Source organism: Solenopsis invicta, chromosome 5 (assembly GCF_016802725.1).
Source record: "Solenopsis invicta isolate M01_SB chromosome 5, UNIL_Sinv_3.0, whole genome shotgun sequence".
Taxonomy (NCBI): Eukaryota; Metazoa; Arthropoda; class Insecta; order Hymenoptera; family Formicidae; genus Solenopsis; species Solenopsis invicta.
This window is the reverse complement of record NC_052668.1, coordinates 13672132-13689099: the sequence shown is the minus strand read 5'-3', so window position 1 is coordinate 13689099 and position 16968 is coordinate 13672132. Positions and strand designations below refer to the sequence as shown.

Below are 16968 nucleotides of genomic sequence, written 5' to 3'. Positions count from 1 at the left end.
TGCGGATCTTTAAAAGTCTACATAGTAATTTACAATAATGTAAATGATTTTATAGTCTCTGTCGAGAAGGAGATTATTGTTTGACACATTATGATTTCAGTACCAATTACTGACTGTATTATTTCACTAATGCATTTCATTATAAAAATTGACTTGTAAGTATTGAGTAAAAATGATCTCGGGAAAAAATTTTTGATGTCAATTTTATATCAAATATGTCTGTATATATTAAAATATATATAATTTTATATAATTATGCATGATTTTTAGTTATAATTATGTATGATTATATATAAAAATATCTGTATACGTATATATTAAAATATATATAATTATATATATTTTATATTTAATTATATATAAAAAATTTTTTGTTGGGTACAGCTACCGCTTGACGAAGTGATAAATTTTGTCCGTTACTAATTATTATTTATTACTTAAAAAGAAGAATTGACAAATTTCAGAAGTACTTTCGTTACGGTTATTTTCACAAAATTACTTTTTTTTAAATCAAAAATTGTATTTTTCTCATGTCCAGGTAAATTTTTGTATAAAAGTCGCATATTTATTTATTTTTATTTTTAAATACTTGATACTTTGCTTGAAGTAAACATATTGCAATCCCGGTCACTAATCAGATACTGTTAATGCCAGACAACGGTCACTAACCGAGCTAAACATAGGTCAGTAACATGTACATTTGTTCGTAGCGATACATCTGTTATTTAATGAATATGTATAGCATTCCAAAATTATTAGCGATGGTTTTGGATTGATAAAATGGCCTAGCTTTCCTACAATAATAAGAGTTTCAATTAAAAGCCAAGTTTTATTTATTCAAATCTTATCCGTTACTTTTACAGACCTTACTTGGCCATTAATTGGGACATTCACCTTATGGCTTAATTCTTATCAGATTTCTTGATAACATCGATTAAAAGAATATAAAATTTAAGCTATCTTCAATTTCAACAGCTGCCATGTAATGCCGTGCATTTGTGTGCCTTCAACTGATACCTCTCGCCATATTGACGTCCGCAAACATTACACTTGTAAGGTTTCTCGCCGGTGTGTGTGTAAATGTGATTCGCGAGCTTCGTCTTTACGCTGAAGCGCAGCTTGCAGAAATCGCATTCGAATCGTTTTATGCCGGTATGCTGATATCTATGTACTTTCAAACCCCAAGATCTCCTGTAACTCTTGCCGCAGTCTTCACATTTATACGGTCTGATATCTGCAAATTTGCAGAATTTGGAAAGCACTGAGTCTAAAGTATTTCAAATCTTACTATAATATATAAGATATATATGTATTTGATCAATATCAAAAATTGTACACTGAGAGAAACATTTTTTTTGTACGCAAAAAAACTATATATTTTGATGCAAGTATATGTTTGTTTAAGGAAAAATATTTTTAAAAAAAATATTTATTTTTAAGTAAACAGATATATTATCTTAAATATGTAACTTTGTATTTTTACATCTAAATAACGATTTTATAAATAAGCTAATAATATTATTGAACTTAATTAAATTGTTATCCTAAATTAAAAAATCTGGTTATCTTGAATATAAAAAAAATCTAATAATAAATACTTTCTTAGAATTGCAAGAAAAAATTATTTGATTAAAAATGATTTATTTATTTTATTTGTATAAATATTTCAATTAAAAAATTTTTAATTTGACTGCAAATAAATAATTTATTAGGACCCACCGAGTAAATCATTTTTTTTTGTATATTAAGTAAAATTTTTTTAAGATATTTTTTCTCTCAGTGTAGAAATGATACATTCTTATATAATGTTCTCATATATATTCTTGTATAATATAGAATATATTTAATATGGAATATATATAATATAGAATATATAATATAGAATATATCGCATATATAAATCACTTACTAACTAATAATTATCGAGCTGTATGCAAATTATAAATCATAAAAGCACGCTATTAATAACCATAATATCTTCGAAGCCGCGGAAGAATGGACTTTTTAAATAGCGAGTTAAGCAGTGATTCGCGGCGAAGAGAGGAGTTCGCTTCCATACGTTCACCTCGGTTAGACAGAGGTTAATTAAAAGTACGGAATACATTTCCGCCGCGGAACGCCCAGGTCGCGCGAACATCTGCGTACGTTAAGCACATTGAAAAATACGTTTATGCATGATCATTTGTACGTGTTGCGAGCATAGCTTCCGATTATCTTGAAAAATTCCTTTGTCCGCGGCGATCGTTTCGCAGAGTAAACGCTTCGCTGGATTTATATAGGAAGTTAATGGTTCTACGGTCGCGCGATAAAGGAATCGAGGGAGAAGGAGTTAATAGAGATATAAATAGTGCGATCTTGTGCAGCAGAACGGTTTAATCAGGTGGCAGATACCTTCGGCTTCCTCTGCCGGGCGCAAAGAAGTTGTGAGAATATTCACAAGCTCACCGTAATGCGCCAGTATGTGGTGCTTCAGTGCGCCTTTCAGGTAGAAACGATGCTTGCAGATGTCGCACTCGAATCTTCTCACGCCCGTGTGCGTCAGCTTGTGCGTCGTCAGCACCGACGATCTCTTGAACTTCGCCGGGCAGAGATCGCACGCGAACGGTGAGTCCGCGGTGTGGACGATCATATGACTCCGGAGGCTATTGGATCTCAGGAAGCTCTTGCTGCAGGTCGTACATACGTAGGGCGTCATATTAATATGCATCAACTTATGGTCGCGTAGCGATTGATAGCGCAACAGTTTTTTCTTGCAGATAGGACACTCGAACGCTCTTCTGTCGAAGTGTGCTTCTGCTTGATGTTTCTTCAACGAATGTTTTGTCTGTGAAAAAAAGATCTAATTACCAATTGTTCGGATGAGTTAACAGGTTTTTGTGTTACACGCGAAAATTATGAAATGTTTGCAAGGTGTTTGAAAGACGTCCCGAACTTTCTTACATCCTTTAGTTTCATTAAACTTTCTTTTATGTTACTTGATTGATCTTTTGAGAGATTATTTGGTAGATTAGGTAGATTGATTGTAATTTTGCATGCAACAGAGTAGTTCGCTAATTCATTCATTAGTCTGAAAGTAAGCGCGTCAGTTTGTGCAGCAAAGAGTTCGAAGAGATCTGATATTAAGATTATTACATCTACGAATGGTTATTAGCATTAACTACCTGAAATTGGAGCTCGCATTGTCTGCACGCGAAAGACTTCGGAATAAAATGCATATGCAGGTGATTCTTTAAGGTTGACGATCTAGATGGAAATGGTAATAGCATTATTAGTAACAAGTATTATATAGCGACGAAGGCCATTTCAGGTCGGTAAAGAATCAGTAATATTAGAGAGTATGTTTCGAGTAATCACATTAATATCTATGCTTCGAATATATTTACATAAAAAGAACATCAAGCATATCTTGCAGCTTTGCAATTTGAATTGAATCTAATTCTAATTTGTTTAAAGTTAGTAATATGTAAATTGTTTTATTGCTACATCGATGTATCTGTTTCTCTATATGTAGTGCAAGGTTAAAATAAGATTTTCCGTTATTGGGATATCGTTCGATACCTAGAGAATTGCTTCCAACAAAATCCGCACTGGAAAAGTTTTCCATGGCTATGTCCAATCATGTGAGTCTTGAACTCGACCTCGTTCGGAAATTTGATCCTGCAGACGTTGCACATTAAAAGCTTCCCTCTTGTCAGTGCCACGATGTATTCCTTTAAGTCAATGTACTCCACTTGTCTTTGAGAAAGTGACACGCTTGCATTTCTTCGACAGTCCGATTCTGGGTTCTTTTCAGAATTTTCATGGCGCGATATTTCGGCCGATGGTTCGTTCCTGACATGCCGTCCGATGTCCAACTCGTCACCGGACGAAAAATTTTCGATCTCATCCAGGACCTCGGTCTTTATTTTAATCTGTAAGACATAGTATTTTATAAATAACTTGCACAGGAAATTATAATGTAAGAGAATTTTCTTTAGCTGCTTTTCAATATTTCGTTTCTCAAGATTTAATGTAGAAAATAAAATATTTATCTCATTATAGTCATTGTAAAATCTCATTATATTATTGAATATTTGCAAATAAGTAATTTGTTCAAAAGCGAATAGTTACATTAAATAAAGTGTGACATAAAACTAATTAAATTGATGGAAAGTGATGTTATAGTCATAACCTAAGGATAAATACGCACTGGAAGAACTTCGTGACAGGTTTTAGAAGACTCGCAGCGATTGATAATCTCCAGCTCTTTCGTTTCGAATATGTCATTCTGTCGAGAATAATCGCTAATAGCGAAACTCTTAACCTCCATGTTTTTTATGGAGTATATGCGTCGCTAGGAAGATCGTAAAATGTCGAAGAAAAAAAACACGATAACACAAAACTGTTGAAACAGTCGAGCAATGAATACGTGCATTTCGTTGGAGTCCATCTATATCTTCGATACGTCATTCTCTAAAGCAGATTAGAATATTTTTAGAATATTTTAGGATACTTAGAAAAAAATAGACAAAAGTGCTTCTCAAAATAATTTTAAATATTTTAATAAGTTTTAATTTTTCTCGGTTAGTAATATATAGTCAAAAATATACATTTAATATCATTTAAATGTTTCAATAATGCTAATTATCATATCTTTTTTATATTTATTCTAGAATAATGTTATTGAACTCCTTGAACCTTGATAATTGCCTTCATGAGCATACAAATGCACCAAATTGTTCGCAAGGTTGCTTGAGAAACGATGAGACGCGAGAGGAAATATATACCGCGCGGCGAGTTTATCACTTTATCCTAATTGGCCGGTTTCGGCACTAATTTATTCGTATTATTAATCCAATTACGTGCAGAGATCCAATTATGAAATCAGTACGCCATTAAGCTATCTATTTCTTCTTTCCAGATGTAACCAAGTTAAGACCACACACGGATTAATTACAAAAGTTGTTAGAGAATCTGGCATGATATTTTATTACCTCGTGAATAATGAGTGTAATTGCAGCGAAGCGTAATTTATATTGCAGTCAAAGTAAATATGTATAAGCCGAATGAGGTAATCATGGGGGTATATCGTTTCTTTTGACTTAACGAATGGTCGGGAAGAGATGCGAAGATATATTCGTGTACACTATACTGCGTACTATCAAACATCGTGAGATTATCGACTGTTCGGAAAGTTATATGCAGTTATTTTAATATTTGTAGAATGATGACATGCCAAATTTCTAATTAAGATAGAAAATACAGCGAGGAGATAAAACGTATAAAATATTAAGATTCGTTACGATATACGAAACCATGGTAAAATATCGTTAATTGTACTCATACTGAGAAATATAAGAAGGCGAGCAGCATCGGCTCTTCCGAGTTTTATTCAGCGTAATTAGCGGCTATTGCCGGGTTGCTGTCCGTTTGCATAAAATGGCGCAATTGAATGAAATTAAAGGAAACAAGTTGCGCGTATTCTGTTTACTCGGAAAACCTGAGGAGGAAGTATCCGCGCTCCGAATAATTCTTGCAGGCATAGGAAGTAGCTTATTTATGATACCTCCGCCCACACTGCTTATATGCGCGTTTTTATCTGCCGCAACTAAAACCATTAGATTTTCAATGAAGCTCTGATTATGGAATATTTTTATACGTAAATGGAGTGTGCAAATCCTAATCGGTTTAAATTAATCGTGCATTTATACACGTACATTACGATTAGGTACAGTTGTAAATTAACTAATCAATCCTAATTAATAGTGTGTACTTTCAGAATGATAATTGAAAAAATATATATATATTTTCTCGTTTTGATTTTATTAAAAATATTAAGAATAGAGAACGTAACGAAATGATAACAAAGAAAAGTAACTGAATGAGCACCATGCGACGTGATAGCCAAATTTAGTTAACGGATTTGTCTTTAACAGTTTTCAACAACCAAAAATCCATCGTAAAATACTTTGTTTGTTCAGGTTTCATAAAGGTGTTGAACAGTGTAATACAATGTAGAATTATTAACGCTACGAAATGATTAAAAATACCGTCATTTTTAACAGTAAAATCAACGGTTTTATCTGAACGTAAAATCTAGAAATTTTAAAGTTGTTTAAAATTTCTTTTTGAGATTTGATCAGAAAAAGAGAGAGAGAAATGTAAAAGAGAGTATTGTGTATATTTGATCTTTTATTGAAATTTTCATAAAAAAACTTAGGTTCTATATTAGATCAGTAATTAAAAAAAAAAAAACTGTTTAGAAATGAAAATATTTGGCGACTCTAATGTTAAATAAAAATACTGTTTTACATTTATCAAGTGCTCAATAAACTCCAGATAGAAGCTAGCTACGTAAGCCCCGCGATCTGTACCGGGTGTCAAGAACGAAAGTAGATTCGTACGGGCTGCTCACTTTCGTCCTCGCTTATTTTCCCTCTCGATCTCGCCATCGTTCTCGTTGTCGCGGTCGCGAGGAGAAATTCAGTGGAAAATCCTCTCGAGCGGTCAGACGTAGTCTCGCGCGCGCTGTCGACGCCTGTAGAAGCTCGGCATTATTAAACTCGAGCGTGTGAAACGCATTCAACATCACGAAGTGGACAATCAAGAACTGTCCCCGCAAATTTGACGCATCACGACATGGTATATCGCGTGGTATCATGGTGCAATTATGTATCAACGATTTTACACAAGGTGCCTTGAAAAAGAATGGTGTCAAGAAATCTTGTAAGCTAAATTACAAGAAAAATTAAGAGAAAAGTTATTTTTTCCAACTTTGAGAGAAATAGAAAAAATGTTTAGCATTAACTGTACACACACACACACACATGTATGCGTATAAGTATAAAAAAGAATCAGTGGATATAAAGTAATACATGGAAAGAACAATTTTATGAAATACAGATCTGAAAATAATTATGTTGAACCATTTGAAAATTGTATCGGATGTTGAACTTGGTTGCTAGAATGTCAAAACTGTTTGCAGCATCATTATGATGCTTGAGCGTCCTACGAAATTATTTTGATGTCCCAACAAAAAGTTTTTTTCTGATCTGTATCTAAGCTAAATTTTTAGATGCGATAAAATTGTTCTTTCCGTGTAAATAAAATGCAGCTACTAAATTCACAATAGCTCGCTCTATTACATTTTTTCTACGGAATAAAGTTGTTTTCTTCATCGATAAACGATTCTCGTCGTATCTTGCGAACAATCCGTTTCACCGCGGACATTTCTCCGGCGCGCATTACGAGTCGTTGCATTATTAAAGCGGCCTGCTTTTCCGCGGCTTTCCCACGGCGGTTTCCTGCCGTTTAACTCCTTGACTTCAGCTTTGCATCTCCACGTGCCTTGCCTGACGACGACGTCGCGCACGCGTCGCAAAAAGCGCCGATACTCCTCCCGAGAACGGTCCCCGTCGATCGTGCAAATAAATCCGTGACGGCACATGATGTGCGCTCGCTCACGGGCTGATGCATTATTTCATGGAACTACGGTAAGACCTGTGCGGCTGAACTCGCCGCGACGGTGAGACGAGGAGAACGAGAGAGACGGGACGGGGCGCACGAGCGAGCGGGCGCGTGTGGGAAACTTGTCGGATGCATTATGTATTTATCGCTTTACTTACTTAGTTGGGAATTACTTTGCCATCGTAATGACTTTCAGCGTATAGCGCGCTATCTTAGGAATGCCATACTCCTGATTTATCGCCCGGACTCGTTTTTCTCGAATCATTTTGTCGCTAACGTGCTACCTGCTTCGGCGAGCATCCGCGACCGTCATCGACAACGAGCTTAACTCGTATCGCGGGTCCATTGACCTTCACGAATCCCGAATTGCAGCAGTCGGAGTTCAAGTTGAGAGAAGAAAACGTTCCTTTCCTGTTGATATCCCGAAAAAAAAATTATTTGAATTTTTCAAGTCTTATTTGGACACACTCATTTTTTAAAAATTTGCAAAGTTTTGCCTTAAGTAAAGTGACCCTCTACCCTGTATGACCTATCTAAGCTTTGCGATTTGTTTTAATTTGTTGCCGAGTACAAAGTTAAAAATTGATGGGCAGATTCAAAATAAAAAACATTTCTAAACAATAATTTAAAATATTTTAAACATTTACGTTGGTACAGCAAAGATGTTTAGAAAAGGTACATGTACTCAATATGGCCTAATTATATATTTTTCTTTTTTTACAAAATGTTTGAAAAATGGATAATAATGTTACATTCATAAGTTTGTAAGTTTTTTAACACATCGACATGTTTATTAACATATTGGCATATAAGAGCGCGCAAAAAATTATTTTTGTCAACAATTTATTAAGTAATTGACTTTTCTTAATTTTTCCTTCTTAAAAGCATGGTTTCTGGACCACAATTTAGTAGATGGATTAAAATTTATAATCTAAAATATCGGAAAAGCATACTCGATGTGTGTGTACTCGTTACTGATCTAGGCCATATTGGTTCTACTTTACAAAGAGTTTTTGTTAACACTCCTCAAAGTGTCTACGTGAACGTGTGTAAGGATTGTCGGATTGTGGAGCTCGAGTGAACGGAATAAATAATTCTTTCCTGAGAAACATTTATTGGTATTTATAACACAAAATTAATTGATTTGCTCCATGACTGAGTTTAAAGCGCGGGCATACGACCGTTGCGTAGCGTGTCTTCTCTTAGACTGCCGAAATCCGCGGAAAGTAATGCGAAGTTTCGAATTTGGGCTATTGTCAATTAGCCTATCAGTATAGCAGTCTAGAATGATTTTCACCCATCCAGAAAAAGATTTACAACTGGCATTCCGTAGGATTCGGCCTTGCTCACACATGACAATCGTATACTAAATATCTACATTAGAAAAGAAGGAGGGAGTGTACGCACGGCCCGCGACAAAACGTTTCGAAATGTTAGAATCTTTCGTGAAATCTGAAACAGTTTTCTTTTTTTTTTTAGTTATAAGCAGAACGTTATAACGAAAATGTAAATTAAATACAACGTTGTGATATAAATATAGAATTACAATAATACGAACAACGAAGATTAATAACCATTACTTGATAGTTATTAAAAAGCAGTAATTTTTTTAAGAAATATTAGATCATGAGAAACACAAGAAAATTCTATTTTTGACTTTACTGTCAACAATGGAATACACAAATTGAGAAGTTAACTATTATAAATAAGTCAGCAAAATAAATAACAGCCTATACGATATTTTAGCGTTATTTGTTCAATTTACCAAATAATTACTTAAAAACAGCAAATGAGCCATATAAGGTACAATTATCTTACACTAAATTTAAAAATTAGAATTCATAGAAAGATATATTGAAATCATTCAAATGTTAACGTATACTTAATTAAACGATAATTTAAAGTGTAAATTGAGAGCATTGCTCTCAATCCAGTTTGTATCAGATTTCGGAATTAATTGCTGCTTTATTTTTAGATTGGTAGGACAATAATTTTGGAATCGTAGTGACAGAAAATTCATGAAATTTAGTATATTGATACGATTGATCTGATTTTTGAGAATAGAAGAATTCTGCATCAATAGAGATACATATTTGATAAGATAAGAGATGAAAGAAATAAGAGATTTGATAAGCAATAATGTCTCTATATATTTATTGCATGATTTCTATATATTTGTACGCCTGTATATAAAATTGCGCGCCGCGTTTGCGCGAGTTGCCGTGCGGATAATATCGGGAAATTGAATACGCGGCACGTATCTAGCATTAATGAACTAATTATGGCGAGGATATATCCAGGCGGTGTCTGAGAGCGGCGCCTTCAGCAAGACGCCGATATCGTCGACGCCAAAGAAATCGTATTTATTTTTTCATATAATCATTTCGCTAATTGCCTCTAGCGCTATGCCCGCGTGCATGAGAAGACGCAATAAATATTCGTGATTAATTAAGAATCCGAGATATGCGGGCGTTTCATAAGGGAGGGAGAAAGAAAAAAGAGAATGCGCTTATGGGCTTTCCTAATTGGACGCATCATACCGCTGTTTTGCGTCTCGGACAATCTTTTTTAATGTTTAATAAGGAATTTCGTTACTGTAACATTGCATAACTGAAAAAGTATAGCGCATGGCACATATTGTTCTTCGTTTAAATTGATCTGTTTATTTTAAATAAACGGAATCAATGAAAATGGTTTACACACACACGCACACACGCACGCACACACACACACACACACACATACACAATAATTTAAAATTTTTTAAATTACAAAAATATTAAGTACAATTAGCCAAGCTAGGTGTTAATTCCTATTCAATTTGTTCATTCACCGAATTCGAAGTTAACACATGACTTAAATAATTTCCATTTATTATTTGTTTAATTTATTAACTCTCCTGTGTTCATGGATTATAATTCTTCTCGATATTCCTTCTAAAAATGACAAAATTATGTATCGCGTATCTACGATATAAAAAAATATCACGATAAAAAAATATTAATTCCTTAATTTAATTCAGTATTCGTTACGCTCACATAACTGAGTTGGTTTTCTACTGTAATCAAAATATTTTTTGCATAATAAAACGACTATATCAAAAGTTACGTTAGAGCGGATATTATATAAGAGCAATGTAATTAAATAGGTAAGTGGAAAGGAACATTTAATTAGTTTTGCACTTCGAAGTTTGTATTTCATCACTCACTTCAGTACAAAGATAAAATGAGATGATAGTCATAATTAACGACGTATTAAGAACATATGTTAAATATAAAAAATCTAAATACAAGATACTTGCTCTGTCAATATTGTCTTATCTAATATTATTCTTTGCACATTTACAGTGCAACTGATAATAGCATATTAAAAAAAGTAAAAAGTTGGAATCGTTTTTCTTATCTGATCGTTGAAATTGCATAAACAACACGAGAAACACATTAAATATAAATACACACTATCTTATTTCTCATAAATTTATAGAATGACGATTCATTTTCAGTATTATCGATAAATGCTGATAATGCTCTAGATAATTCTGTCAACAATCCGTCAAAATTCCTTCTTAATCCGCGCAACTACAACATTCGTTTATCAATCATAGACATACTTTGTTTCAAAACAAATCGTGAATAAGTATTTTATGATAATAAAATAGAAAAATACGATCGCACGTTTTAATTTGAAATTGCGAATTATATAAATCCAGCCCCGAATATTAGAGTATTTATATAGATACATATTAAACTAAAACGTCCTATATGCATAAACTTTTAATTTTGCACTTAATGAAATTATTTTTATCCTTTCCTTTCTCTCTTTTATCTCTAATAATGTCTATTAAAATTTATCTAATAAAGCAAGGAGGATTACAAATATCTGTCGTGCTATCGAAATGCACGAATGATGCATTATATCATGAAAAGTGTAACGTATCTTCTGGGAAAGATAGTTTTCTCGCTTACGCAGATAGTAGAAAAACGATGGCCGACCAGAAGATCCGGACGCGGGATTTCCCTGATGGCATCGATAAATCAACTCTCGCGCGATTCGTCGCTTAACGACACAATGAGAACCGAGAAAACTGTTCCGCGCCACGACAGGGTATGTCATTACTGCATTACTTATAAAGCCCCCTTCGCGGCTACGCACGCCGCATACGAATGAAACCGCATCGCGATCCACGCGGCGGCTATTACAAAACCTATGGAAAAAGCGACCTGTCCGGCACGTCACGTATGCAAGGATACCGCGAGAGTCCGGCCGTTGCGGCTCTTAATCGAACATTAATATGCACGTTGAATATTGATCGATCGATCCGTGGAAAATGCATTTCTTTCGCGCCTGGAATCCGCCTGCGTTTTCATCATCGAGAACATTGCGGATGTTCGCGAAGGAGATGGTTCATATTGATATAGTCACATGGCTTTAATCGAAACCTCTGCGTTCTTATAAGCGTTGCAGTGACAAGTCATGATTTAATTAGTTGCTGAAGAAATTTAAAGCGTGAACCTACTCGAGACAACAGATTTTCCACTCGAGACAACAGATTTTCCACCGTCTTTATTAAATGGAAATGAATGTATTATTCGTTCATTTGCAGATAACTGATCATCAATGATTTTTCAACGATTCTGATTAAGAAGGAGGGATACTCTCACTGATTGGAATAAGTATATTATCATTGAAGGATAGTATCATGTATCATGGTGATTAATATAGTTTTAAGTATAGCACTTAAAACAATAAGATTCCATTGATTCCGATTTAGAGAGTAGTCTAAACAAGTATTCTTGCCTACTAGAAATTTTAGCAAAATTTCCAAGTTTTATTAATCTCGAAATAGAAGAGCATATCTTTATCTCGTCGCGTTGCTCGCCTCGGAATATTGACGCTTTGCGTAAAAATTGCATCCAAGAATAGACAAGGAGAGCCATCCTTTCGCGTATCCTTTCGAAAGGCGTCTCGGGATGTGTCAAGAAATCTCAACGAAATGGCGATGTCGTCGTCGCCCCGGCCGACACCTATCCCATAAATAATCTCGACATCGAAATTCGTTTGACGGATCCATCGATCGGCGATGAGTTTTTCCCCCACCTGCTCCTCTGTTCTCCCTGCCCGACGCATTCAACGCGTCGATTGGTGGTGTGTCGATGTTGTACAAGGTGAGTGTAGCTGTCGTCGCAGTAGCATCCCGTCGGACAGGTTATAGACGCCCTTCGACGCCCGGCAAACACGCCGTTTCTTCAAGCGAGCAGAAGCCCGAGCCGCCGATCCCATCCGTAATGCTCACATGTCCGCGAACTCGACTAGCGAGCATGGCCGGTATTGAAGCTCCCGCCAAGAGGAGGAAACGAGTCGACCCTCCTCAGAAGGGGGTCGAAGACGGGTTAAACGGGTCATCTACCATTGTTTCCGCCGCCAAACACGTATAACTCTCGGACCTACCAAAATCCTATGACCACCCACTCACCTCAGCTCGAAGACACCGCTTCGAGAAACAAAACTATCCGGAGAAATATGAGCCCTCGTATACTGGCGAACAATGCCACTTGGCAGATGCTCGGAGTGCCATAGAAGTATTGCTGAGAAATCGATAATCTAGCTTGTGTCGGGTCAAGACAACGATAATTTTTCAACTACAAATGCCTAATTTTTCAACTGTAAATCTGATAATAAAAGCGTCGCGACAGATTGATTTTTATAAGTACATGAAGATGAATACTAAAAGTTTATTTTCAATCCTGGCAAAAAGTCGATGATTATAATTATTAAGAAATTTAATATTGATTCAAGATTAAAGAAATGCAGTATATGAGTGAAGAAAACAAAAAAATGCTGTTTTGCAGCATTCTATATGAATATATGTAAGAGTGCTCGCGACAGACATCAAATTCCGCTGGAAGTTTACGATAGAGGAAACTAGGCGTGTTTTTGGATCAGTAAACTTTTTAATAACACCTCAAACTTTAGGACGCTCACAACATGAATTATTTCTTCGACGTAATAATAACGTTTGAAGAAGAATAAAGATCGAAGAAAGTTTAGATTAAAATAAAACTGAGCTTGTTTTAAGTTGAGCTGTACCAGACACCGGGTAATGCATAATTACAGTCACGATGCACATATGCATAATTGAATTGTAATCATTATTTCAAGTAATATTCTTTCTGTTCTAAATATTATTCTATAACTAATAAAAATAATTATAGAGACAATAGCTCTGTTATTGTCATGATCCTGATAGCAATTTTTATAATAAAAAGCGTTACAGACAATTTCACACAAATTCTTTTCGAAAACTCTGTCTAGAGATAAGGAATGTGCTCTCTTGAGTCTCTTTAAGATTAATTTCATTGTCTAATACAAATGCAATCTAATCACTCTAAGTAAATGTATCGTCGATAAGCGTATTCATTATATTATATTGTCGTAATTAATTAAACTGAGTAAATCAAAGTTATCATTATGGATAAGATAGTTGTTAAAACATTAATATTGCGACACTAGTTGCCGCGATAAGTAGAAACCGATGTAAAAGTGTTACGCACGACAGTGAAGAATATTTTTTGGAGCTTTGCGATATTTTATAGAATAGAATGTTTGAATTTCTTTGCACTAATCTTTTTTTTATGCTCTGAAATACTCATCAATATGTTTTGCAAACTAGACTTTTATTTTACGCTTATGCTTCAATTAGAAAAGTAGAACTCATACTTTTTACACTGTATCACAAAAGAAAGAAATCATATAACTATAACTTTATGATGCGTTCGTTAATTTTGATGCAGATACCAGCATCAAACGATGTACATATATGCACGAAAAAATGGAGCAGGCGCTCTCTCAAATCGCTCTGGCATGCACCATCTTAAATACATATTTATGATAGCTTTAATGAGCTTCGAAGGCATACGAGGGAATTCGCGACCGAGCAAACTGTTCGACAACATGAAACCAATCTGCGTTCTCGCCATAGACATAAAAAATATATTTGTCGCAATATATCATTCGTAATATACGTGATACGATTTCTGCGGCGGGATATTTCTTGCTACGTTTCCCCTGGTAGAAATTTTGTTCTGTATTTTGTACAATGAGTAGTGGTACAATAGTAATTTATGTATAACCTTATAACTCGTTAAGCATTTTATAAGAGAAAGCTTTGATAATTAATATTAGAACGGAAAGAATGCTTATATTTTTTTGAAATCTAATTTTCCTTGTTTAGTCATTTGGAATTGCTTCATATTCATTGATTCAGTAATTACCTGGCGTACAAATTGCGCCATGAGAGAGAGAGAGATATCAGATTTCTACAAATAAAAATTTCAGACTTTCCGCTTTTCCGTGCCGATTACTTTCACGCGTGGGTAATTTTTACTCCCCGCGCGCACAAATGCAAATCTTAAAACTTACTCCTCTCGCGTTTGTTCCTTTTCCACGCTTTCTATTACTTTCTATCGCGTCTCAAAGATCTTTCGCGCGCGCTGCCGTCGCCGCCGCCACCGCAGTCGGACAGATATACCGGCGTTAAATAATTTCCGCGCGGGGACGGAAAGTACTTTAAGCCGGCGCTATCTGCGGGTTGCGCCAACAAAAGGACGAGAGGAATCGTTCGACAAGAAACCGATGAAGGGTTTATCTTAATCCACGGTTCACCGAGCAGACGAGCTTCTCGGGCCAATATCCCTGGGCCACCCCTTTCATCGTTTATGCCCGCCCTCTCGCACGTAACCGATCACACTTGGCTTGTTTTACTAGAGACTTTTTGTTATCTGGACCACTTATAATCGTGTAGCCGCGTTTACAACGAACCGGATAGTACAATCGCCGTTCCTACCGAGAGCTCCCATCGCAATGTTTTTATTTGAATCGCTCGTTCCTTCTTTTTCTTTTACTTTCTGACGAGCTGTGGTACATTCCTATTGTATTCAAGTATATACCATATTTATCATGCACTCGAATGTTTCTCGAGCTCGAACATGTTATTCCTCATCGTAATTTAACAGAAGACATGGAGAAATATTTTAGGCAATTAAAGCGGCATTGCTACCGCGATAACGCGGATAACGGTGCTTCTCGCGGAGAGCTCGCGGTAAAAAAAAAATAAAAAAAATAAACCTGTTTAAATGTTCTGTATCAGACCACTTCCGGAGACCTCCGATTCTGCATTCTGGGTAAAAACACTTAACGAAGTTATTGGACGTCTTCGGGCCGGCCGCAGGATACCGTTAACAAAAACGCGAAACGTCGGCGAGCGACGAAGAAACGAACGATGGCGGCCTGAAGTAGAACGAACCGACCGGTTGACGTTTTCCTGGAACGTTACCATTTCACAGTCGCGGGTGGCAGAGATGTTGCGACAAAAATCCCGGAGAGGGAAAGTCTGACGAATCGATTCGAAAGGATGTCATCATAGTCGAGACTGTGGATGGGCGCGAACACCTGTAACACCGTGTTCACGGGCGTCACGTGCCCGGGTGTTGCCGTGACGAAAGTCCCGATGATCGTGCAAAAACCGGCACCGGATAAAAAGCCGATCGGGCTCGCGCTGTTTGGAAGCCTCGGGGGGGTTCCTCGCCGATGAGCGCGCCATGAGAAACGTTAAAGCGAGAATTTGTCGTTAGATCGTGAGATTTGCGGTTAGACGATGCGCAATCCGATATACTTATTGCTTCGGTGATTCTTAGTCAATCGCTTATCGCTTTTCTCATCGATTATAGCGTTAATCGATTTGCACACTATTTTGTCTACGCGAAATAATTATTATTGTTTATGCCAAGAGAGAGAGAGAGAGAAAGAGAGAGAGAGAGAGAATTACCAGTGATATTTAATCGGCTCAGCTCCGTGCGCGAGAATGGACCGACGACTTCATCCCATGTAAACGAAATCGGAAAGTGTCCCATCGGCTTGTTTGCGCGATCAGAGAACCTTCACGGTGTACACGTTAAGTACGCCCAAGATCGGACAAGCGTGCGCGTACTCGGTTCTCTTGATCAGATACATAGTCAGCATGACTTCGCGATCCGCACCCTCGACCACCGACGGTGTCCTGCTGACTATTTATCTTGTTACATCGAAGTGATCCGATTCTAACAGGAGATCAATGACGGCCGCCGACCACCGCGGCTACCCGGCTTCTCGTTGCGTACGATTCCTTGCGGAAGTGTAACAATGACGCGAGTGGCTTTATCGTATGAATTGAAAAGCAGCCGTATTTCCTGCAACAAAAAAAGAACACGTTATTTAATTATACAATTATATTATAAATGCCACGCGATAAAAATATTAAACAAAGATAAATTACCATACAATATAACTTGGCTCTCTCATTATATTGCGATTTCGTTGAGCATGCTACTGTAATACGAATACAATAAATTTAACAATTAAATTAATTTAATTAATTTGAGATATGTATCTAGCTTTAATATACGATTCTGTTTTAAATCCGATAACCATCGGCATGCAATTTATAAAGCTAAAAAATATATGTGATAATTAATATGAAAATGTTAT

At 36.1% G+C, this 16968-nt stretch overlaps 1 protein-coding gene across 2 annotated transcripts; it reads right to left on the bottom strand.

Annotated features, from left to right (window-relative positions):
• Window positions 1-535: 535 nt before the first annotated feature.
• LOC105202356 (gastrula zinc finger protein XlCGF46.1) lies at window positions 536-16813 on the bottom strand. 2 transcript variants are annotated; one of them, XM_026132652.2, is made up of 8 exons: window positions 16757-16813; window positions 16271-16670; window positions 7605-7857; window positions 4190-4452; window positions 3559-3911; window positions 3162-3243; window positions 2446-2824; window positions 536-1234 (listed from the first exon to the last, which is right to left on the bottom strand). In XM_026132652.2, exons 4-8 carry the CDS (start codon window positions 4307-4309, stop codon window positions 969-971), a joined length of 1200 nt encoding a protein of 399 aa, XP_025988437.1. In that variant the 5' UTR covers window positions 4310-4452; window positions 7605-7857; window positions 16271-16670; window positions 16757-16813; the 3' UTR covers window positions 536-968. The 2 variants fall into 2 exon arrangements, with proteins under 2 accessions (XP_025988437.1, XP_039305992.1); XM_039450058.1 differs by lacking the exons at window positions 7605-7857; window positions 16757-16813 and having other exon boundaries at window positions 16271-16625.
• Between the last annotated feature and the right edge of the window lie 155 nt (window positions 16814-16968).